A 17941-nucleotide genomic window follows, 5' to 3' on the forward strand; every position below is an offset into this window, starting at 1 on the left:
TTGGCAGAACATTCTAGGATTTGCAGAATTGGCCTTGTTAACAAGCCCTGGTGACATCAGCTCCTATCTCTCCAAGGCTTGGGCTGCATCGCAAGCTGTTATTCCTGCTCTGCTTTCTTCTTGGTCTTTATAACACCCAGTTCTCACTTTTTCTAATTATTACTTTGGAAGAAACCGAATTTCTACTTCTGTTTAGATTTAGAAACTGTCAAGTACTGTAGTTTGCTAGTAAGCTTATTGCAGACAGCTGTGGCAGGGAGGTAGCAATTGTCATGGTTTATCTCAAAAACTAAAAGTTGTTTGAGCTTCATGAAACAAATGATTTAATCCAAGGCAGGAAATGAGAACAAATTCAGTGAGGTCACTGTGAGTTTAGCCGCAGCTGAGGTGAATAACAATAGGTGTGATTTATGAACTATTACTGTCTCCCACAGTAGCCATGCTTTGCCCATTGTTTCATAAGCTTTAAGAACATTTGGCCATAGAGATGTTCATTTCCAATAAGTAAAATTTCTCTAATAAAATCTTTTAGCAATAAGAAAGTCTTTATCTCTTTTTACATGAAGTGCCCAAAGTACAGGGAAGAGGATTTGTAATTTGTGATAAAACTTAGAATGGGGTTGAATAAGTTTTACTGAAGACCTTTACCTCCATCCCATCTTTCTTTGTGCTGCTTGGGTCAGCAGTATTCTGTAGATTTTAATTAGCAGCTCAGAGAAGGAATTTTCAGTACAGTATCCGAATGAGGAATGTCCTTTTGGTTTCAAGTAATTTGATGGTTCCTATCTTAAAGGGAGTCTCATTTTCTGATTTTGTATTTTCTCTTGTGTTTTTTCTGCTTCCACATTCTCACCAGATGGACTCAGATGAAAAGAAAGGTGGTTCTCTGAGGGGAAAATAGAAGCCTGCGATGGTGGTAACAGGGGGTAGAACTGTGAAGAAGGGATAGTATTTTTAGGAAATTCAAGGAGAAAGAGAGCAAGCGAAAACTTGCAATGGAACTTAGAATAAAGTTGCAATCAGGTGGAAGTCTCAAGCTTTTGAAATGGGCTTCTGTATTAACTGTAGTCAGACAGGAAAACAAATTATTCTAGGTATGAGGGAAACATAACCACCCCTGGACTGAAGAAGCACAGGGGGAGAATCTTTGTCTAGAGTTCAGGATGGCTGGTCTCTGAGGCTGTACCGTTGGAGGTGAGCAGGAGCCAGTGTTTTGTAAAAAAAAAATATAGCAAGTTAGATTTTATTTGAGTTACTGTAGAAGAGGAGAGAGACTTCAGTATAGAACTGAGCTCAGCTCCAAGTACAGCAAAGATAACTGGGGACTGATGGCCAGCCAGGCAGTGAGGGGGTCAGTGGAGGGGAAATTACTAAGAGGCTGTTAAGGGCAGGAAGATGCTTTGTAAGCCGGCTTAACAGGATTCTTGCTAAAGGCAGGCCAAGGACTTAGCCATCAAGTGAGGAGGGTGAGGAACTCTGACATCAAGGGTTGGGGCGGGGGGTTTCCTCCCTAAACCAACACAACAGGATTCTTGCTGAAACTGGGCTCTGCAGGCCCAGGGAGGCCAGCTGGCCAAGGTTGGCCAAGGTTGAGGCGTAGCGAGAAGAGGGCTCAGAGGGAGTCTGATTACACTTTGGTCAGGCAGAGTCTTTGTCAGGACAAGACTTGGACTTGCAGACTGAGGTATCTGTGTCATGTGTGCAGGGTCCCAACAGTGTGGGATGGAACCAGGGATGGAAGGAATGGGGACCAGGCACCACTGCATTCCAGCTTGGAACTCTGAGAGTTCGGAGTTTGAACCTGGCCTTCCAGCTGCAGGTTCCTTTGAGGGGCTCGAAAGGCTAATGCTGAGATGGGTGGGGCAGGGCTTGTCTGGTGGGGACTCTTTCTACAGGGGAGAAATCTTACAGACATCACGCTCAAGGGCTTCAGGAGGCAGATGGACAGTGGGGGCAGAAAGGGCAGGGCCCTCAAGGAGGGGGAGCAGATGGTGTTTCCTCCTGGATGTTCTGAGTGGATGGAGGGGGAGGCTTGAGGATTAGGGGAGGCTGAATCAACAGGTGAGGAGGAAGCCTCTCCCTTCTCCTCTTTCTACCCCATGCCAAGCTCCAAAGAGGACTATGATTTGTGGCATAAAATGACATTAATTTTGAGTAGTTGTTATCCATACTTGGTGTGAATTGCTGTTCTGCACACTAGGAAAATCATGAATGTGTATGTCTATAAAGGTAGAAGGATAAAACATATAACAGCTTGTTAGGTTGATGTATAGCCTTTAAACATTTAGGCATTTGGTAGGCAGGACTCTTGCCTCTAGACCTGCTCTGTTAGGAAGGGACTGCAAAGTTACTGATTGACCCACAGTTCAGGCTTAGTAAGGGGCTTGCGAAATTTCCACACCCAGGGGTAGAATGGATAGATGCCTAGTTGAACATGTATAATTAAGAAAGGGCTACATAACAGAGAATCGATTAAGGGGCAGGTAAAAGGACCATGAAGAGAGATGATGGGAGAAGAGGAAAGAATATGGGTCTGGAAGTTTGGACAAGAGTGACCTGCCAGAGGCCAGTGACCTGTCAGAGTCCCTCTGAATTGGCTAGAGCCAGGCTCTCTGCAGAGGTGCATGTGTGGCATTTTTGGTTAAACCCGAGAACCTTAGGGAGCATAAGTGGTTGATGGGTTGTATGGATAGGTCAAAAAAATTCACGTGAAATGGCTTTAAAAATAGCTACGAACTATGCAAATGCTAGATGAGGCATCTCCTTGGCCTAAATTATTTTTCCTCCAGAGTTTTAGTGTCCTCTCTGGGGGTATTTTGTGGGGTTACATTTCATGGGACATACCATTTTAAGGTAGAGGTTCATTTTATTTATTTGTTTGTTTATTTATTTATTTTTTCTTTTTTAGGGCTGCACCCAAGGCGTATGGAGGTTCCCAGGTTAGGGGTTGAATTGGAGCTGTAGCTGCTGACCTATGGCACAGCGACAGCAACGCAAGGTCCAAGCTACGTCTGCAACCTACACCACAGCTCACCGCAACACCGGACCCATAACACACTGAGCAAGGCTGGAAATCAAACCTGCGTCCTCATGGATGCTTGTCAGATTTGTTAACCGATGAGCCACGATGGGAACTCTGGTACAGGTTCATTTTAAAGCAGTGATAAGGGAGTTTCTCTTGTGGCTCGGTGGCAACAAACCCGACTGTTATCCTTGAGGAACTGGGTTCCATCCCTGGCCTCTCTCAGTGGGTTAAGGATCTGGTGTTGCCATGAACTGTGATGTAGGTTGTAGATGTGGCTCAGATTCAGTATTGCTGTGGCTATGGTAAGGCTGGCAGCTGCAGTTCCTATTTGACCCCTAGCCTGGGAATTTCCATATGCTGCAGATGTGGCCCTAAAAAGACAAAAAGTAAATAAATAAATTTAAAAAATAAAATAAAAACAGAGATGACCAGAGTTCCTGTTGTGGCTCAGTGGGTTAAGAGCCCAATATAGTGTTCTTGAGAATGCAGGTTCAGTCCCTGGCCTCACTCAGTGGCTTAAGGATCTGGCCTTGTGGAAAGCTGCATTGTAGGTCACAGATGTGGCTGAGATCCAGTGTTGCTGTGGCTGTGGTGTAGGCTGTCAGCTGCAGCTCCGATTCAACCCCTAGCCCGGGAACTTCCATGTGCCAGGTATGGAAAAAAGAAAATAAAAATAAAAATAAAAACAGATGACCTTTGGAGGACATGGTGTGGGAACATTTCTTTTTTCAAAATTAAAGCATGTCTTCTCCCAAGTGGACCCGGTTTTAAGCCAGGTAACATTTCTGTGGGTGTGGGTGTGTGTGTGTGTGTGTGTGTGTGTGTGTGTGTGTGTGTGTGTGTGTGTGTCTTTGTGTGTGCGTGCACATGCACCAAGAGTAAGTTACTCAACCAGAATCATCATTGTCGCAGGGTCAGTAATTCCTCTGGTCTTTTGCCATTAGCCAGTCTGAAAACTCTGGTCCCTACCAGGGTGTTTTAACTCCACGTATATGACTCAGACTAAACTTTCTTAGTAGAGTGGGTCTAATAGTCGGTGTGGCCTTCTGTTTGCACCAGTTTGTGTGGGAATCATGAGTATATGCACCTGCAGAAGAAAGGGAGCACATAATCGTATCACAAAGACTTGTCACTCCTCTGGATGTCTGCCATTTATTATCATTCCTCTGCTTCGGTGCCATTTCGGATTCAGTCCCTACTGTCAGCAATCTGGCACTGCTTGCCAGCATTCATTCTATTCCATTTGTACTCCAAGTTGCAGTTCCCTTTACAATGTACTCTGATGCTTAAGGTGTTTGTCAGCTGTTATTTAAAGGAACGAATGAATTTGTATTCAGTAAACGCAAAATAGCCTAGAGAAATGAAAGTTTGAATCTGAAGTTAAGTGTCAGAACCGGTGAAGATGGCTGTATAAAACTACTGAACCAATCACATGCAAGTTAGTCACATTTTTATGGATTTACCATAGTTTAATTGGTTTCCATTTCTTTAAAGACCCCAGTTCTGATTCTTGTTTGAGTGAACATTGCCCTGGAGTCAGAGAGAGCTAAATAACCAAGCTACTTCCTGAGCCACATCCAAGACCTTTTAGAAACTGCTCAATATCGCCACTCACATTCTAGGCAGTAAATATCCTCAGCGAAGTATTTTAGGTCTGTTATGCTTCTAATTTCAGAATTCTTGAGTGTTTACCATCTGAAGCTCTAAGTTTAGGGGAGGAGATCACTGGGCAAAATGACATATATTTTTTAATCTTCCTCAGAGACTTTCATTTGAAAGACTGAAGAAAAGCCCTATTTTAATGTGAGAGCACGTGTGCACATGTGCGTGCGTGCATATATCTTAGGGAGGTGATTAGAAAATACTTTAATTTAAAAAATTAAAAATTTTTTTTTGTCTTTTCTATGGTTGCATGTGCAGCATATGGAGGTTCCCAGGCTAGGGGTCTCATTGGAGCTGTAGCTAATGGCCTACACTACAGCCACAGCAACACAGGATCCAAGCTGCGTCTGAGACCTATACCACAGCTCACAGCAATGCCAGATCCTTAACCCACTGAGCAAGGCCGGGGATCGAACCCTCAACCTTATGGTTCCTAGTTGGATTTGTTAATCACTGAGCCACGACAGGAACTCCAGGAAATACTTTTAAAAGCAGCAAATGATGTGAAATGTTTCCGGCAAGTTAGGTTCCTTTAACTTTCCTCTCTATTAAAGAGGCGTTCCCCCACTATTGAAGATAGTCCTGCTTCTACAAACTAAACAGAATTCACATGTACGGGAACCTGCTGCTCTCATTTTAAAAAGCTTTTTGTTGTTTTTTAGGGCATGAGTATACGTGTTTCTTGCTTAGATTGTGCTGGCTATTTTTTTGCTACCACAGATTGCATATTCGAGAGACCCTATGCTCTTCTCTCCTTCCCAGCCTCCAGGTTCCAATAGCAACTTGGCTGAAGGTATAATGAGCCTGGAAACCCTTATCTCCTAGTTATAATGAATGAAAAGCTTATAACTGGAACCAGTTTCGAGTCCCATTCCTATTACCAACACACAGACCTAGATGCTGGCCATGAAAAGGTCTAGCACAGCCTTTTTTATTCATTTTTATATACACTCTACTGATGTAGAGAAGCAGAGATAGAAGTTGGGTCCTCTCCATTCTCTGAAGCACTGGAAGCAGATTTTGTGTCTTTCTCTTTCCCTGCTCTACGTTTTGGATCTTTGCCGTGACAACCACAGGGTGATGCCCCCATGCGCCAGAGAACAGTTAGCAGCAGACAGCCATGGTGTTTGAGTCCCTCACTCAAGGCATCTGTGCCTGGTCCCCTAGTTAATTCTAGACCCACTGGTTTTAAACCATAATCCTTCCAACCTTTAATCTCATATCTTGGTCCCTGTCTCTGATTGCTAGGGATTGGACTCTGGTTCTTCCTCTCCTAGGCAAATGGCCTTGAATCTCTGCTCTACTGTGGGTGGGAAACTTTTTGTTTTAACTCAAGTTTATGGGTTCGGTTCCTGTCGCTGGCCACTTGACCAGCCTAGACCCTTTATGAGCAGCAACCATTTCAACGTTATAAATTGTTTTTCTTCTCAGGTTCTCTTTCATGTCCTCATGTTTGTCTGTTAACTGTTGCTGACCATCCAACTTTTTTTGATGCTAAAGGTCCAATACAGCAAATGCCAAGTAAACAAATATATAACCATTTTTTGATGTTAGTCTTTCCTTCCTGACTATTGAGAATAGAAGCCTATTGTCAAGACAGTAATACTTTCTTCAGCAGTTTCTCTGTGCTCCATCTGTGTCCTCCAGCATAATCTTATTTGGTCTTTAATTGTTTAAAACCTTTCTTGATTAATTGGTTTCTCATTAATATACTATTGGCACCAGAGAGAATGTGTTTATTTGAGAGAGTGTGCACTGGCATTACATAATTAATTTTTATGAATTCTACCAGAGGATATATTTTATTACACTAGAAGAATTTATTTGTTTTTTTCCCCCAGTGGATGCCAGAAGATGGATTTTTTGTGTATGTCATTTTTTTACGTTTAGAAAGATCACTGGACCAAAAAATCATCAGTGTCTGGAACACTTTAGAGGTTCTGTGTTATGTGTTATGATATTGTCTTAATTCTTCTTTCTCAGTTATAGAAATAACTTCTTCCTGATTGAGTCTCCACCCACACAGTCAGGAAACAATGGCTTACCACATCCATCATGTCTGTCTGCACGTTATCATGTTTCAAAGGTTTCCCCGATTAATCCAGTGGAAGCTGGAATCACTCATAATTATAATCCTGTTATGCCTTCTTTATTTCTTGATGTGCTTGTTAATTCTTGTCCATCCTGCAGTGGTCTGTAACATAGTGCTATTATCAGCTCTTAAGTCTTTAAAAGCCTCTTGTCTGCCATTTTGACTAAGATTGATTCACTGTACTTTGTCAAAATCGATCATTTTGGATTAAAAAAAAAAAACTGTCCTGTATATTTGTTCTGGCTACTTTTTGCATGATTTAACTTTTTCAGTTAATCAATCTGCCCAGCTGGTTGCTTTTCCCTTTTTGGCTTCCTTTCTCTTGAGCTTTTCTTTTTAAAGAACTGTATATCTCTTTATTTCTCCCTTCTTCTCCTAGGCAACACCTCTGGGAAGAAAAGCTAATTGCAGTGGAATGAATTCTTTAGGACCAGGCTAGACACTACTCCCTTTTCCTTTTTCATATAATGAAAGAGAGGGTCCCTTTCCTTGGTGAGGCTCTCTCTGAGGAGTTTCTAGGGTGAAAGCTTCATGATTGACTGCTAGGCATTTTGCAGACACTGTAACATGCTTCTTATATGTAACCTCACACTCCTCTGTGTACTGATATACCACACTCAGGTGGACTCAAACGTCAACACCGGAGTTCTTTTGGACACACTAGCATTGTCTTTTCTTCTCCTAGGTACTGACTTTAACATAGATAGCTTACCTCTACCTCGGAAAGCCCATCACGACTGGGCCCTTTTTCACGAAGAGTCTCCAAAAAACAATTATAAGCTCTTTCACCAGCCAGTCATCACCTTGTTTAACTACACCGCCACCTTCAGCCGCCATTCCCACCTGCCCTTAACTACCCAGTACCTAGAGGGCCCAGAGGTCTTGACGTCACTCCAGTACCTGGTCCCCTTGCAGTCCAAAAACAACCTTCGAAAGAGCCTTGCTCCGCTGGTGTACGTACAGTCTGACTGTGACCCACCTTCAGATAGGGACAGCTATGTTCGAGAACTTATGACGTACATCGAGGTTGATTCCTATGGTGAGTGCTTGCGAAACAGAGATCTCCCTCAGCCGCTGAACAATCCAGCCTCTATGGACGCCGAAGGCTTTTATAGGATCCTTGCCCAGTATAAGTTCATCCTTGCTTTTGAGAATGCGGTTTGCGATGACTACATCACAGAGAAGTTCTGGAGACCTCTGAAGCTGGGGGTCGTCCCTGTGTATTACGGGTCCCCCAGTATCGCAGACTGGCTTCCGAGCAATAGAAGTGCCATTCTGGTATCAGCATTTTCTCACCCTCGAGAACTGGCAAGTTACATCAGACGGCTGGATCACGATGACCGACTGTATGCAGCCTACCTGGAGTGGAAGCTGAAGGGCGAGATCTCCAACCATCGCCTCCTCACTGCTCTCAGGGAACGGAAGTGGGGGGTGCAGGACATCACGCAGGAAAACTACATTGAGGCCTTCGAGTGCATGGTGTGCACCAAGGTGTGGGAGAACATTAGGCTCCAGGAAAAGGTAAGTGCATCTAGCTTTGGCACAGAGGTGCCAGGCTGGCTGTCGTGATGTTCTCTGCTGCTCTGCCTTCTTCTGCTGCAGCGGCTGCGTCACTTCCTCTCATTTCTGTTCTAGAGGCCAGGCTCTGTGGGAAGGGTAAATATTTCATTTCTTTTTTCTTTTTTTCTTTTTATGACTGCACCTGCTTTTCTTTTTCTTTTTTTTTTTTTCCCCGCTTTATGGCTGCACCTGCAGCATGTGGAAGTTCCCAGGCTAAGGTTGAATCAGAACTGCAGCTGTCAGCCTACCACAGCCGCAGAAACACCTGATCAAGCTGAATCTGTGACCTGCCTCACATCTTATGGCAACACTGGATCCTTAACCCACTGAGCGAGGCCAGGGATTGAACTGGCATCCTTACAGACATTATGTCGGGTCCTTAACTCAATCAACTAAAACTGAAACTCTAAATATTTTGTTTCTATTCTTTGAGGACTGTCATGAAGTTTACTAGCCCTGTCCTTCTTCCCAAAGTCCTTAAATTCTCCTTTATTGTTTCTTCTGGAGGATACTGTACTGCAGGTTCTGGGCAGTGATACAGGAAGCTGTAGGGGAGGGAAGAAGGCCAAAAAAACAAAATAAAATAAAATAAAATGAAAGTTCTGAATCTCATCCACATGGTCAGTCCTTTAACCTCTCCATCAAGGCTGTGGTTTCTGCCAGACCCTTCATGCTCTTGCCCTGCTGTTTGCCATTTTGAAACTTACTTTCATTTCATATACACAATTAACCCTTCTTTCTCTCTCTGATTGTTGTTCTTTCTGTGTCTGACATACACACATACTTATTAATATATATATATATTTATTTATTTTTTTGTCTTTTTGCCATTTCTTGGGCCGCTCCCGTGGCATGTGGAGGTTCCCAGGCTAGGGGTCTAATCGGAGCTGTAGCTGCCGGCCCACACCCGAGCCACAGCAACACGGGATCCGAGTTGCATCTGCAACCTACACCACAGCTCACCGCAATGCTGGATCTTTAACCCACTGAGCAAGACCAGGGATCAAACCCGCAACCTCATGGTTCCTCGTTGGATTCGTTAACCACTGAGCCACGACGGGAACTCCCATACTTATTAATATAAAGAGGATATTCAAATAATTTGGGGATAATCCTTAAACTACTTATTTTTCTTAAATTATTGTAATTAATGTTCTTAGTAACATCTTCAAATTCTGCATGTTCTTAATGTTTCCTTTCTTACTTTATTATTTATGACAGGAATGGTTCCACCTTATATATAAATGATTTTATTAAAAGGAATCTTGTTGAAAGAAAAAGATTACTTTCTGCTGTCTTTGAGATTGGTCCTGCTTGGCCATCACTCATCATTTCCTTGACTCCTTTATGCACATTATGTTTTAGCTAAATTCTCTAAAGGCAAACATTTTTGTTAAATATTTAAATGTTTATTTTGGTTATTATATTACTTTCAGGTCAAACATAAACCTAAACAGCGTTTGGAGTTATTTTAATGTATTGAACATATACCATATGAGGCTTTCATGTGCTAAATATGTTTATGTTTAGAAAAATTTTAGCTAAATTTAAAATATTTGTTTTAATAAATTTAAACTACTTGTAACATTTTCATAATTAAGAGAATTTAAATTATTCTGTTTTTTTAATAAGTTTTTCTCATAAAATCTTTTAAGCTGAGTGTCTTGGTTAGCAACAGGAACAGTAAATATGACATCACTCTTCTCAGAGAATGCATGCTGATTTCCAGTGACTTCCTTTATGACCTAATTCGTAGGGTGACCTTACAGCAAAAACCAAAAGACACACACACACACACACACACACACACACACACACACATACACACCATTGCAAAAAGCATGTGAGAAAGTAGAAGCCACATTAATTCCCTGTGCTATTAATTCCCTGTGCTATACACTTCATTTTTTGAAGTGTATAATTTTATTTTATTTTTTAACTTAAAAGTTTTTTTGTTATAGTTGATATGCAGTGTTCTTTCAATTTCTGCTGTATCCATTGTTGATTCTGAAAATGTATCAGAGCAGAAAACAGAACTACTGAGGGGGAAGATTTGCTTGGGTTGCCTTTCACTATCCTTTGCAGGGTTGGAGATTATGTTTACAGAAAAATGAAAGAACCATGCAGATTCTAACTGCTTGTGCATCTCACAGAAGCCCTGTTGGGATGATGACTGGGGACTGGAAAAGAGGATATAGCGACATTGGGAAGTGGCTTTTTAAAAGATATGGGGAATACATATATTCTTGCATTTCCAATAGAAAATGCTCTTTGATTGCTGTATTTCAGAGTGCCTGAAGGAGGTGTAATTGATGTTCTTCTCTTTGGAATCTCTGAGGAAAAATAGAGTAGACCTTCCTTCAGCATGCCGCTATTCCTCCTATAGAGGTGATCAGTGGAGGTGTTGGAAGACTTTGCTTGCATTTCAAAGAACGTGATAAAATTTGCAAATGCTAATGTGCTACGTTTTGAAAAGCAGAACACAACATACCATGAAAGTAAATTAAAGGGCATTAGGCCAGTTGTTTTCATTTGCATTTATTTTACAAGATTTGTTACAGCTTATATATAGGTATGCCTTAAAGTAAGCTTCTCAGGTATGTTTCTTTACTTTCTCCCTTTCAGACAAAGAAAAGCTGAAAGAAATAATTTGATCTCCTCCAAACTATTTTTTATCTTACAATTGTTTATAGTTTGTGTCATTGTATTTAGATGAAGAAAATATTAGAATATCAAATGCATTTCCCCTTTATTATGCTTCTTCTTCTGATAAACATACACACCTAGTATGTTAGTTAGCTATTGCTGTATAAACAATACTGCCACAAATTTAGTGGCTTAAAACAACATACGTTTGTTATTTCAGATATTTGTTATATCCTCTGTGGGTTAGGATTCTAGTTACGGCTTAACTGGGTTTCCTGGAAGGCTGCAGTAAAGCGTCAGTGAGGGAAGGGTTCTCATCTGGAGGCTCAGCTTCCAAACTCACATGCCTATTTCAGATTCCGTTTCTTGAGGTTGTAGGACTGAGGGCTTCAGGTTCCTGCTGGCTGGAGGCTGCCCTCAGCTCCTGGAGGCTACCCATGATTCCTTGCCCTGTGCCTTCCCAACAGGGCTGCTTGATTTCTCAGAGCCAGCAAGGTGTGGAGAAAGTCCAAGACCAGTGCTCCTGCCTTATTGATGTAACCACATGTATGTAATCCCCTGCATCCTCTCACCTCTGCCATGTTCTCTTGATTAGAAGCAAGGGACAAATAACACCCACACTTGAGGAGAGGGAATAATACAGTGGTGGGACTACCAGAAGGAGGAGGTCATGGGTCCATCATGAGTCTCAGCATCACACCTAGTGAGCCTGAGTGGGCTTATTCTCAGTGTTGTCTGCTCGCTTTATGTAGGGCAAAGTCTTTCAGTATTGAAGAGGCCAACGTAGGAGTTAATTGTAGTCAGTTAAAAGGGCATTTATTGATGAATTATCCTGACCTCAGAGAGACAACAGGTAATAACTGGAAATTTAATTTTATAGAACTGCGATTTTTTTTTTTTAAAATTAGTCTTATTGAAGTATAACTGACTTACAATAAGCTGCATATTTAAAGTGTACAGTTTGATTAGTTGTTACATGTGCATATACCTGTGAAACCATGACTGTAGTCAAGAAGACAAAGATAACTATCTTACCCCCAAAATCACTCATGTCCATTTGTGATTCATTCCATCTCCACCTCTCCCCCTTCTTCAGGCAACCACCTGTCTGCTTTTTGTCATTTTTGACAAAGAAGCCAAGGCAGTTGTCTAGAATTTTATATAAATGGAATCAGATGGTGTATATTCTTTGGTGTTCTGGCTTCTTTCATCCTGAATGATAGTCTTGACATTTATCCACAGTGTCACATTTATCAATAATCTGTTTCTCTTTATTGCTGAAGTTTGGATATACCAAAATTTGCTTACCACCTGTTTCCAATTTTCGGCTATTACAAATAAAGCTTCTATGAATATTCACGTACAGGTCTTTGTATAGATGTATGCTTCCATTTCTCTTCCATAAATACCTTGGTGTGGAATGGCTAGGTCATAGGGTAGTGTACATTTAACATTTTGAGAAACTACCAAATTGTTTTCTAGAGTTGTTCCTTCTTTCATTCCTGTCAGCATTGCATGAGAGTTCCATTTATTAACAATTGGTGTGGTCAGCCTTCTCATTTTTGCCTTTCTAGTGGGTGTGTAGTGGTATCTTACTGTGGTTTAATTTTCCTTTTCTTAACTAATGATGTTGAGTATATATATATATTTTTTGGGGGGGATTTTTAGGGCTACACCTGAGGCATATGGAAGTTCCCAGGCTGGGGGTCAAATTGGAGCTGGCCTGTGCCACAGCCACAGCAATGTGGGAACCACGCTGTGTCTTCAGCCTACATCACAGCTCATGGCAGCGCCAGATCCTTAACCCACTGAGTGAGGCAAGGGATTGAGCCTGCATCCTCATGGATACTAGTTGGATTCATTTCTGCTGCGCCACAACGGGACTCCCTTTAGTTTTTTTTAAGTTAAAAAATTAAATTATAAAATTAAAGTTTTTTACATTTTTTAAATTAAAAAATTTAAAAAGTTTAAAATTTTTTAACTAAAAAATTAAAGTTTTTAATTTTTATGAAATCTAGCTCATAAATTTTTTTCTTTTATAGTTTGTCTACCTGTTCAAAGACATCTTTGTCTACCTGTTAAAGTCGCTAAGATTTGCTTCTCTTTTCTTCTAGCAATTTTGTAATTTTAGCTTTTACAGTTAAGACTGTGATGCACTTAGGGTTGGTTTTTGTGATGTGGTATAGTGTAAGAGTGAGTTTTTTATTTGTATATCCAATTATATCAGCCCCATTTGCCAGAAAGATCATTCTTTCTGATTGAATTACCTTGACTTTTCTTTTTTAAAAGTCAATTGGCCATATATGTGTGAGTCATTTTCTGAGCTGATCAGTATGTTTGTATTTGAGTACTGCTACTATATAAGAAGTCTTGAAATGAGGTGTGTGATATGGGTGCTGAGAAGTGTTCCGCAATGACTTCAATGCTCAAATCTCAGGAAAGGAGGCAGGAGTCACAAGGAAGGGGGTGAGATGTGCAGTTGTTTGGAGCCCTCCATGCTGAAACATGAGACAGGTGAGGTTGAGAGGCTCAGGTAGAGCAGAGTGTCCCTCATCTGTGTCCCCTCTCCCCTCGGTCTGGAGACCCACTGTTCAACTTCCTTTGGAGAATATGATTTTGCTGGGATGGGGAGCATAGGTTTCCTCTTTGTGCAGATTGATTATCTGGAACCTTAATTACCAAATGACCTTCTTACTAAAATGACATGCAACTCTTCTGTTTTTAGTCCCATTTTTATACCCATTTCCTGAGATTCTTTATGCCACCAAATTCTTAATACCTTGGGGATGCTGCATTATAGATTGAGTTGCTTTACTGCCTTCCCACTGCTTTTTAGAACTCAGCTTTCTCAGGTCAACTAAGTCATTTGCCGCCCATTGCTGATCTCTGCAACTTCAAAGTGTTGTTGCTGTTGTTTCCATTTTTTTGTTTGTCCTTGTGAATTTATGCTTTAATAAAAAACTCCTTACTGTCATTTTAGTGGTAGTACTAACTCATCATTGGGAATAATAACCCTAAGTTATCAAATGGACACCTGCCAAAAGAGAAGTAGCTGCTTTACATTCCTTCCTTCCTTCCGTTCGTTCGTTCGTTCCTTCCTTCCTTTCAATTATTTTTACTTTTTCCATTATAGTTGATTTACAGTGTTCTGTCAATTTTCTACTGTATAGCAAAGTGACTCTCTCTCTCTCTCACATACACACACATACACACATATTCTTTTTCTTACATTATCCTGCAATCATGCTCCATCACAAGTGGCTAGATATAGTTCCCACTGCTGTACAGCAGGATCTCATTGCTTATCTGTTCCAAATGGAATAGTTTGCATCTATTAACCTGAAGCTCCCAGTTCATCCTACTCCCTCCTTCTCCCCCTTGGCAACCACAAGTCTGTTCTCCTAGTCCATGAGTATCTTTTCTGTGGAAAAGCTCATTTATGCTGTATATTAGATTCAAGATATAAGTGATATCATGGTATTTGTTTTTCTCTTTCTGACTTACTTCACTTAGTATGTGAGTCTCTAGTTCTATCCATGTTGCTGTAAATGGCATTATTTTGTTCTTTTTATTTATTTTATTTTTTATTTTTTTCTTTTTAAAATTGTAATTAATTGTTATTTCCCCAATACATTTTTTTCTACTGTAGAGTGTGGTGACCCAGTTACACATACATGTATACATTCTTTTTTCTCACATTATCATGCTCCATCATAAGTGACTCAACATAGTTCAGTTCCTAGTGCTGAACAGCAGAATCTCATTGCTAATCCATTCCAGAAGCAATAGTTTGCATCTATTAACCCCAAGCTCCCAATCCACCCCACTCCCTCCCCCTCTCCCTTGGCAACTACAAGTCTATTCTTCAAGTTCATGATTTTCTTTTCTGTGGAAAGGTTTGTTTGTGCCGTATATTAGATTCCAGATATAAGTGATATCATATGGTATCGTCTTTCTCTTTCTGACTTCCTTCACTCAGTATGAAAGTCTCTATTTCCATCCATGTTGCTGCAAATGGCGTTATTTTGTTCTTTTTTATGGCTGAGTAGTATTCCATTGTGTATATATACCACATCTTCCTAATCCATTCACCTGTTGATGGACATTTGGGTTGTTCCCATGTCTTAGCTGTTGTGAATAGTGCTGCAGTGAACATAGGGGTGCATGTGTCTTTTTCAAGGGAAGTTTTGTCTGATATATGCCCAAGAGTGGGATTGCTGGGTCATATGCTAGTTCTGTATATAGTTTTCTAAGGTACCTCCATACTGTTTTCCATAGTGGTTGTACCAATTTACATTCCTACCAACAGTGAGGGAGGGTTTCCTTTTCTCCACACCCTCTCTAGCATTTGTTATTTGTGGACTTATTAATGATGGCCACTCTGACAGGTGTGAGGTGGTACCTCATAGTAGTTTTGATTTGTATTTCTTAATAATCAGTGATGTTGAACATTTTTTCATGTGCTTGTTAGACATCTGTATATCTTCTTTGGAGAAATGTCTATTCAGGTCTTTTGCCCATTTTGCAGTTAGGTTGTTGGGTTTTTTTGATGTTGAGTTGTATAAATTGTTTGTGTGTTTTAAAGATTAAGCCCTTGTCGGGTGCATTGTTTGAAAGTATTTTCTCCCATTCCGTAGGTTGTCTTTTGGGTTTTTTTTTTTTTTTTTTTTTTTTTTTTTTATGGTTTCCTAATCAGTTTGATTAGGTCCCATTGGTTTATTTCTACTTTTATTTCTGTTGCCTTGGGAGACTGACCTAAGAAAACCTTTGTAAGGTTGATGTCAGAGAATGTTTTGCTTATGTTCCCTTCTAGGAGTTTCATGGTGTCTTATGTATAAGTCTTTAAGCCATTTTGAGTTTATTTTTGTGCATGGTGTGAGGGTGTGTTCCAGTTGATTTACATGTGGCTGTCCAGTTTTCCCAGCACCATTTTATATTCTTGCTTCCTTTGTCAAAGATTAATTGGCCCTAGGTGTCTGGGTTTATTTCTGGGTTCTCTATTCTGTTCCATGGGTCTGTATGTCTGTTTTGGTACCAATAGCACACTAACTTGATTATTGCGGCTTTGTAATATTGCCTGAAGTCTGGGTGAGTTATGCTTTCTGCTTGGTTTTTGTTCCTCTGGATTGCTTTGGCAATTCAGGGTTTTTTATGGCTCCATACACATTTTTGGATTGTTTGTTCTAGGTCTGCAAATAATGTCATGGGTAATTTGATAGGGATTGCATTGAATCTGTAGGTTGCTTTGAATAGTATGGCCATTTTTATGGTATTAATTCTTCCAACTCAGGAGCTTTCCATTTCTTTGAATCCTCTTTAATTTCCTTGATTAATGTTTTATAGTTCTCAGCATATTAGTCTCTCACCTCTTTGGTCAGGTTTATTCCTAGGTATTTAATTTTTGGGGGTGCGATTTTAAAAAATATTGAATTTTTATATTCCTTTTCTAATATTTTATTGTTAGTATACAGAAATGCAACCGGTTTCTGAGTGTTAATCTTGTATCCTGCTACTTTGATGAATTTATTGATTGGTTCAGGTAGTTTTGTGTAGAATCCTTAGGGTTTTCTATGTATAGTAACATGTCATCTGCATACAGTGACGATTTCACCTCTTTTCTTCCAGTTTGGATACCTTTTATTTCTTTTGTTTGTCTGAGTGCTGTGGCTAGGACTTCAATACTATGTTGAATGAAAGTGGTGAGAGTGGGCATCCTTGTCTTGTTCCATATTTTAGTGGGAAGGCTTTCAGCTTTCTCCATTGAGTATTATATTTGCTATGGGTTTGTAATGAATGACTTTTGCTATGTTAAGGTATGTTCCCTCAATACCCACTTTGGTAAGAGTTTTTATCATTAATGGATGTTGGACTTCCTCAAATGCATTTTCTGCATCTATTGAGATGTTCATGTGGTTTTTGACTTTTCTTTTGTTAATGTGGTGTATGATGTTGATTGATTTGCATATGTTGAACCATCTTTGTGAACCTGGGATAAATCCCACATGGTTGTGATGTATGATCCTTTTTATATGTTGTTGAATTTGATTGGCTAAATTTTTTTTTGAGAATTTTTGCATCTATATTCATCAGAGATATTGGCCTATAGTTTTCTTTTTTTGGTGGTACCTTTGTCTGGTTTTGGTATCAGCGTGATGGTGGATTCATAGAATGTCTTTGGGAGTGTTCCTTCTCCATCTGTCTTTTAGAAAAGTTTAAGAATAATAGGTATAAGTTCCTATGTTTGGTAGAATTCGCCTGTGAAGCCTTCTGGTCCTGGACTTTTATTTGTAGGGAGTGTTTTTATTACATATTTAATTTCATTTCTAGTGATCACTTTTTTCAGTTGATCTATTTCTTCTTGATTCACTTTTGGCAGGCTGTAAGTCTCTAGCAAGTTGTCCATTTCATCTGGGTAGTCAAATTTGTTGGTGTATAATTGTTCATAGTTTTCTCTTATGGTTTTTTGTATTTCTGCAGTATCTGTTGAGATTTCTCCTTTTTCATTTCTTATTTTATTTGTTTTTTTCCTCCCCTCGTCTTGGTTTGTCAATTTCACTTGCTTTTTCAAAGAACCAGCTCTTGGTTTTATTGATTTTTTGTCTATTGTTCTTTGAATCTCTTTTTTACTGATTTACTCTCTGATCTTTATGATGTACTTCCTTCTGGTGACTTTAGGTTTTGCTTGTTCTTTTTTTTTTTTTCTAATTCATTTAGGTGGTGGGTTATGTTGTCATCTTGAGCTTTTTCTTCTTTTTTGAGGAAGGCCTGTTATCTCTGTGTATTTCCCTTTAAACACTGCTTTTGTGGCATCCCATAGATTTTGAGTGGTTGTGTCTTCATTATCATTTGTCTTGAGGTATTTTTAAATTTCTTTTTTGATTTCCTCATTGGCCCATTGGTTTTTTTTAGTAGCATGTTGTTTAGTCTTCATGTAGTTAGTTTTTTCTCATTTCTTT

General features: G+C 40.0%; 1 protein-coding gene across 50 annotated transcripts in view; it reads left to right on the top strand.

The window, feature by feature from the left end:
- FUT10 (fucosyltransferase 10) overlaps positions 1-17941 on the top strand; it is a 429533-nt gene that overhangs the window by 48889 nt on the left and 362703 nt on the right. For all 50 annotated transcript variants that reach the window (XM_085000164.1, XM_085000131.1, XM_085000142.1 and 47 more), the window contains one exon: positions 7465-8300. In XM_085000164.1, coding sequence (XP_084856290.1) covers positions 7465-8300 — 836 coding nt within the window. The remainder of the gene's footprint in view (positions 1-7464; positions 8301-17941) is intronic.

The sequence above is a fragment of the Sus scrofa genome, chromosome 15 (genome assembly GCF_054392235.1).
Source record: "Sus scrofa isolate SSC_HxYL_T2T_F1_AM1 chromosome 15, Sscrofa_HxYL_maternal_Yorkshire_Landrace_v2.0, whole genome shotgun sequence".
In the NCBI taxonomy this organism is placed as follows: Eukaryota; Metazoa; Chordata; class Mammalia; order Artiodactyla; family Suidae; genus Sus; species Sus scrofa.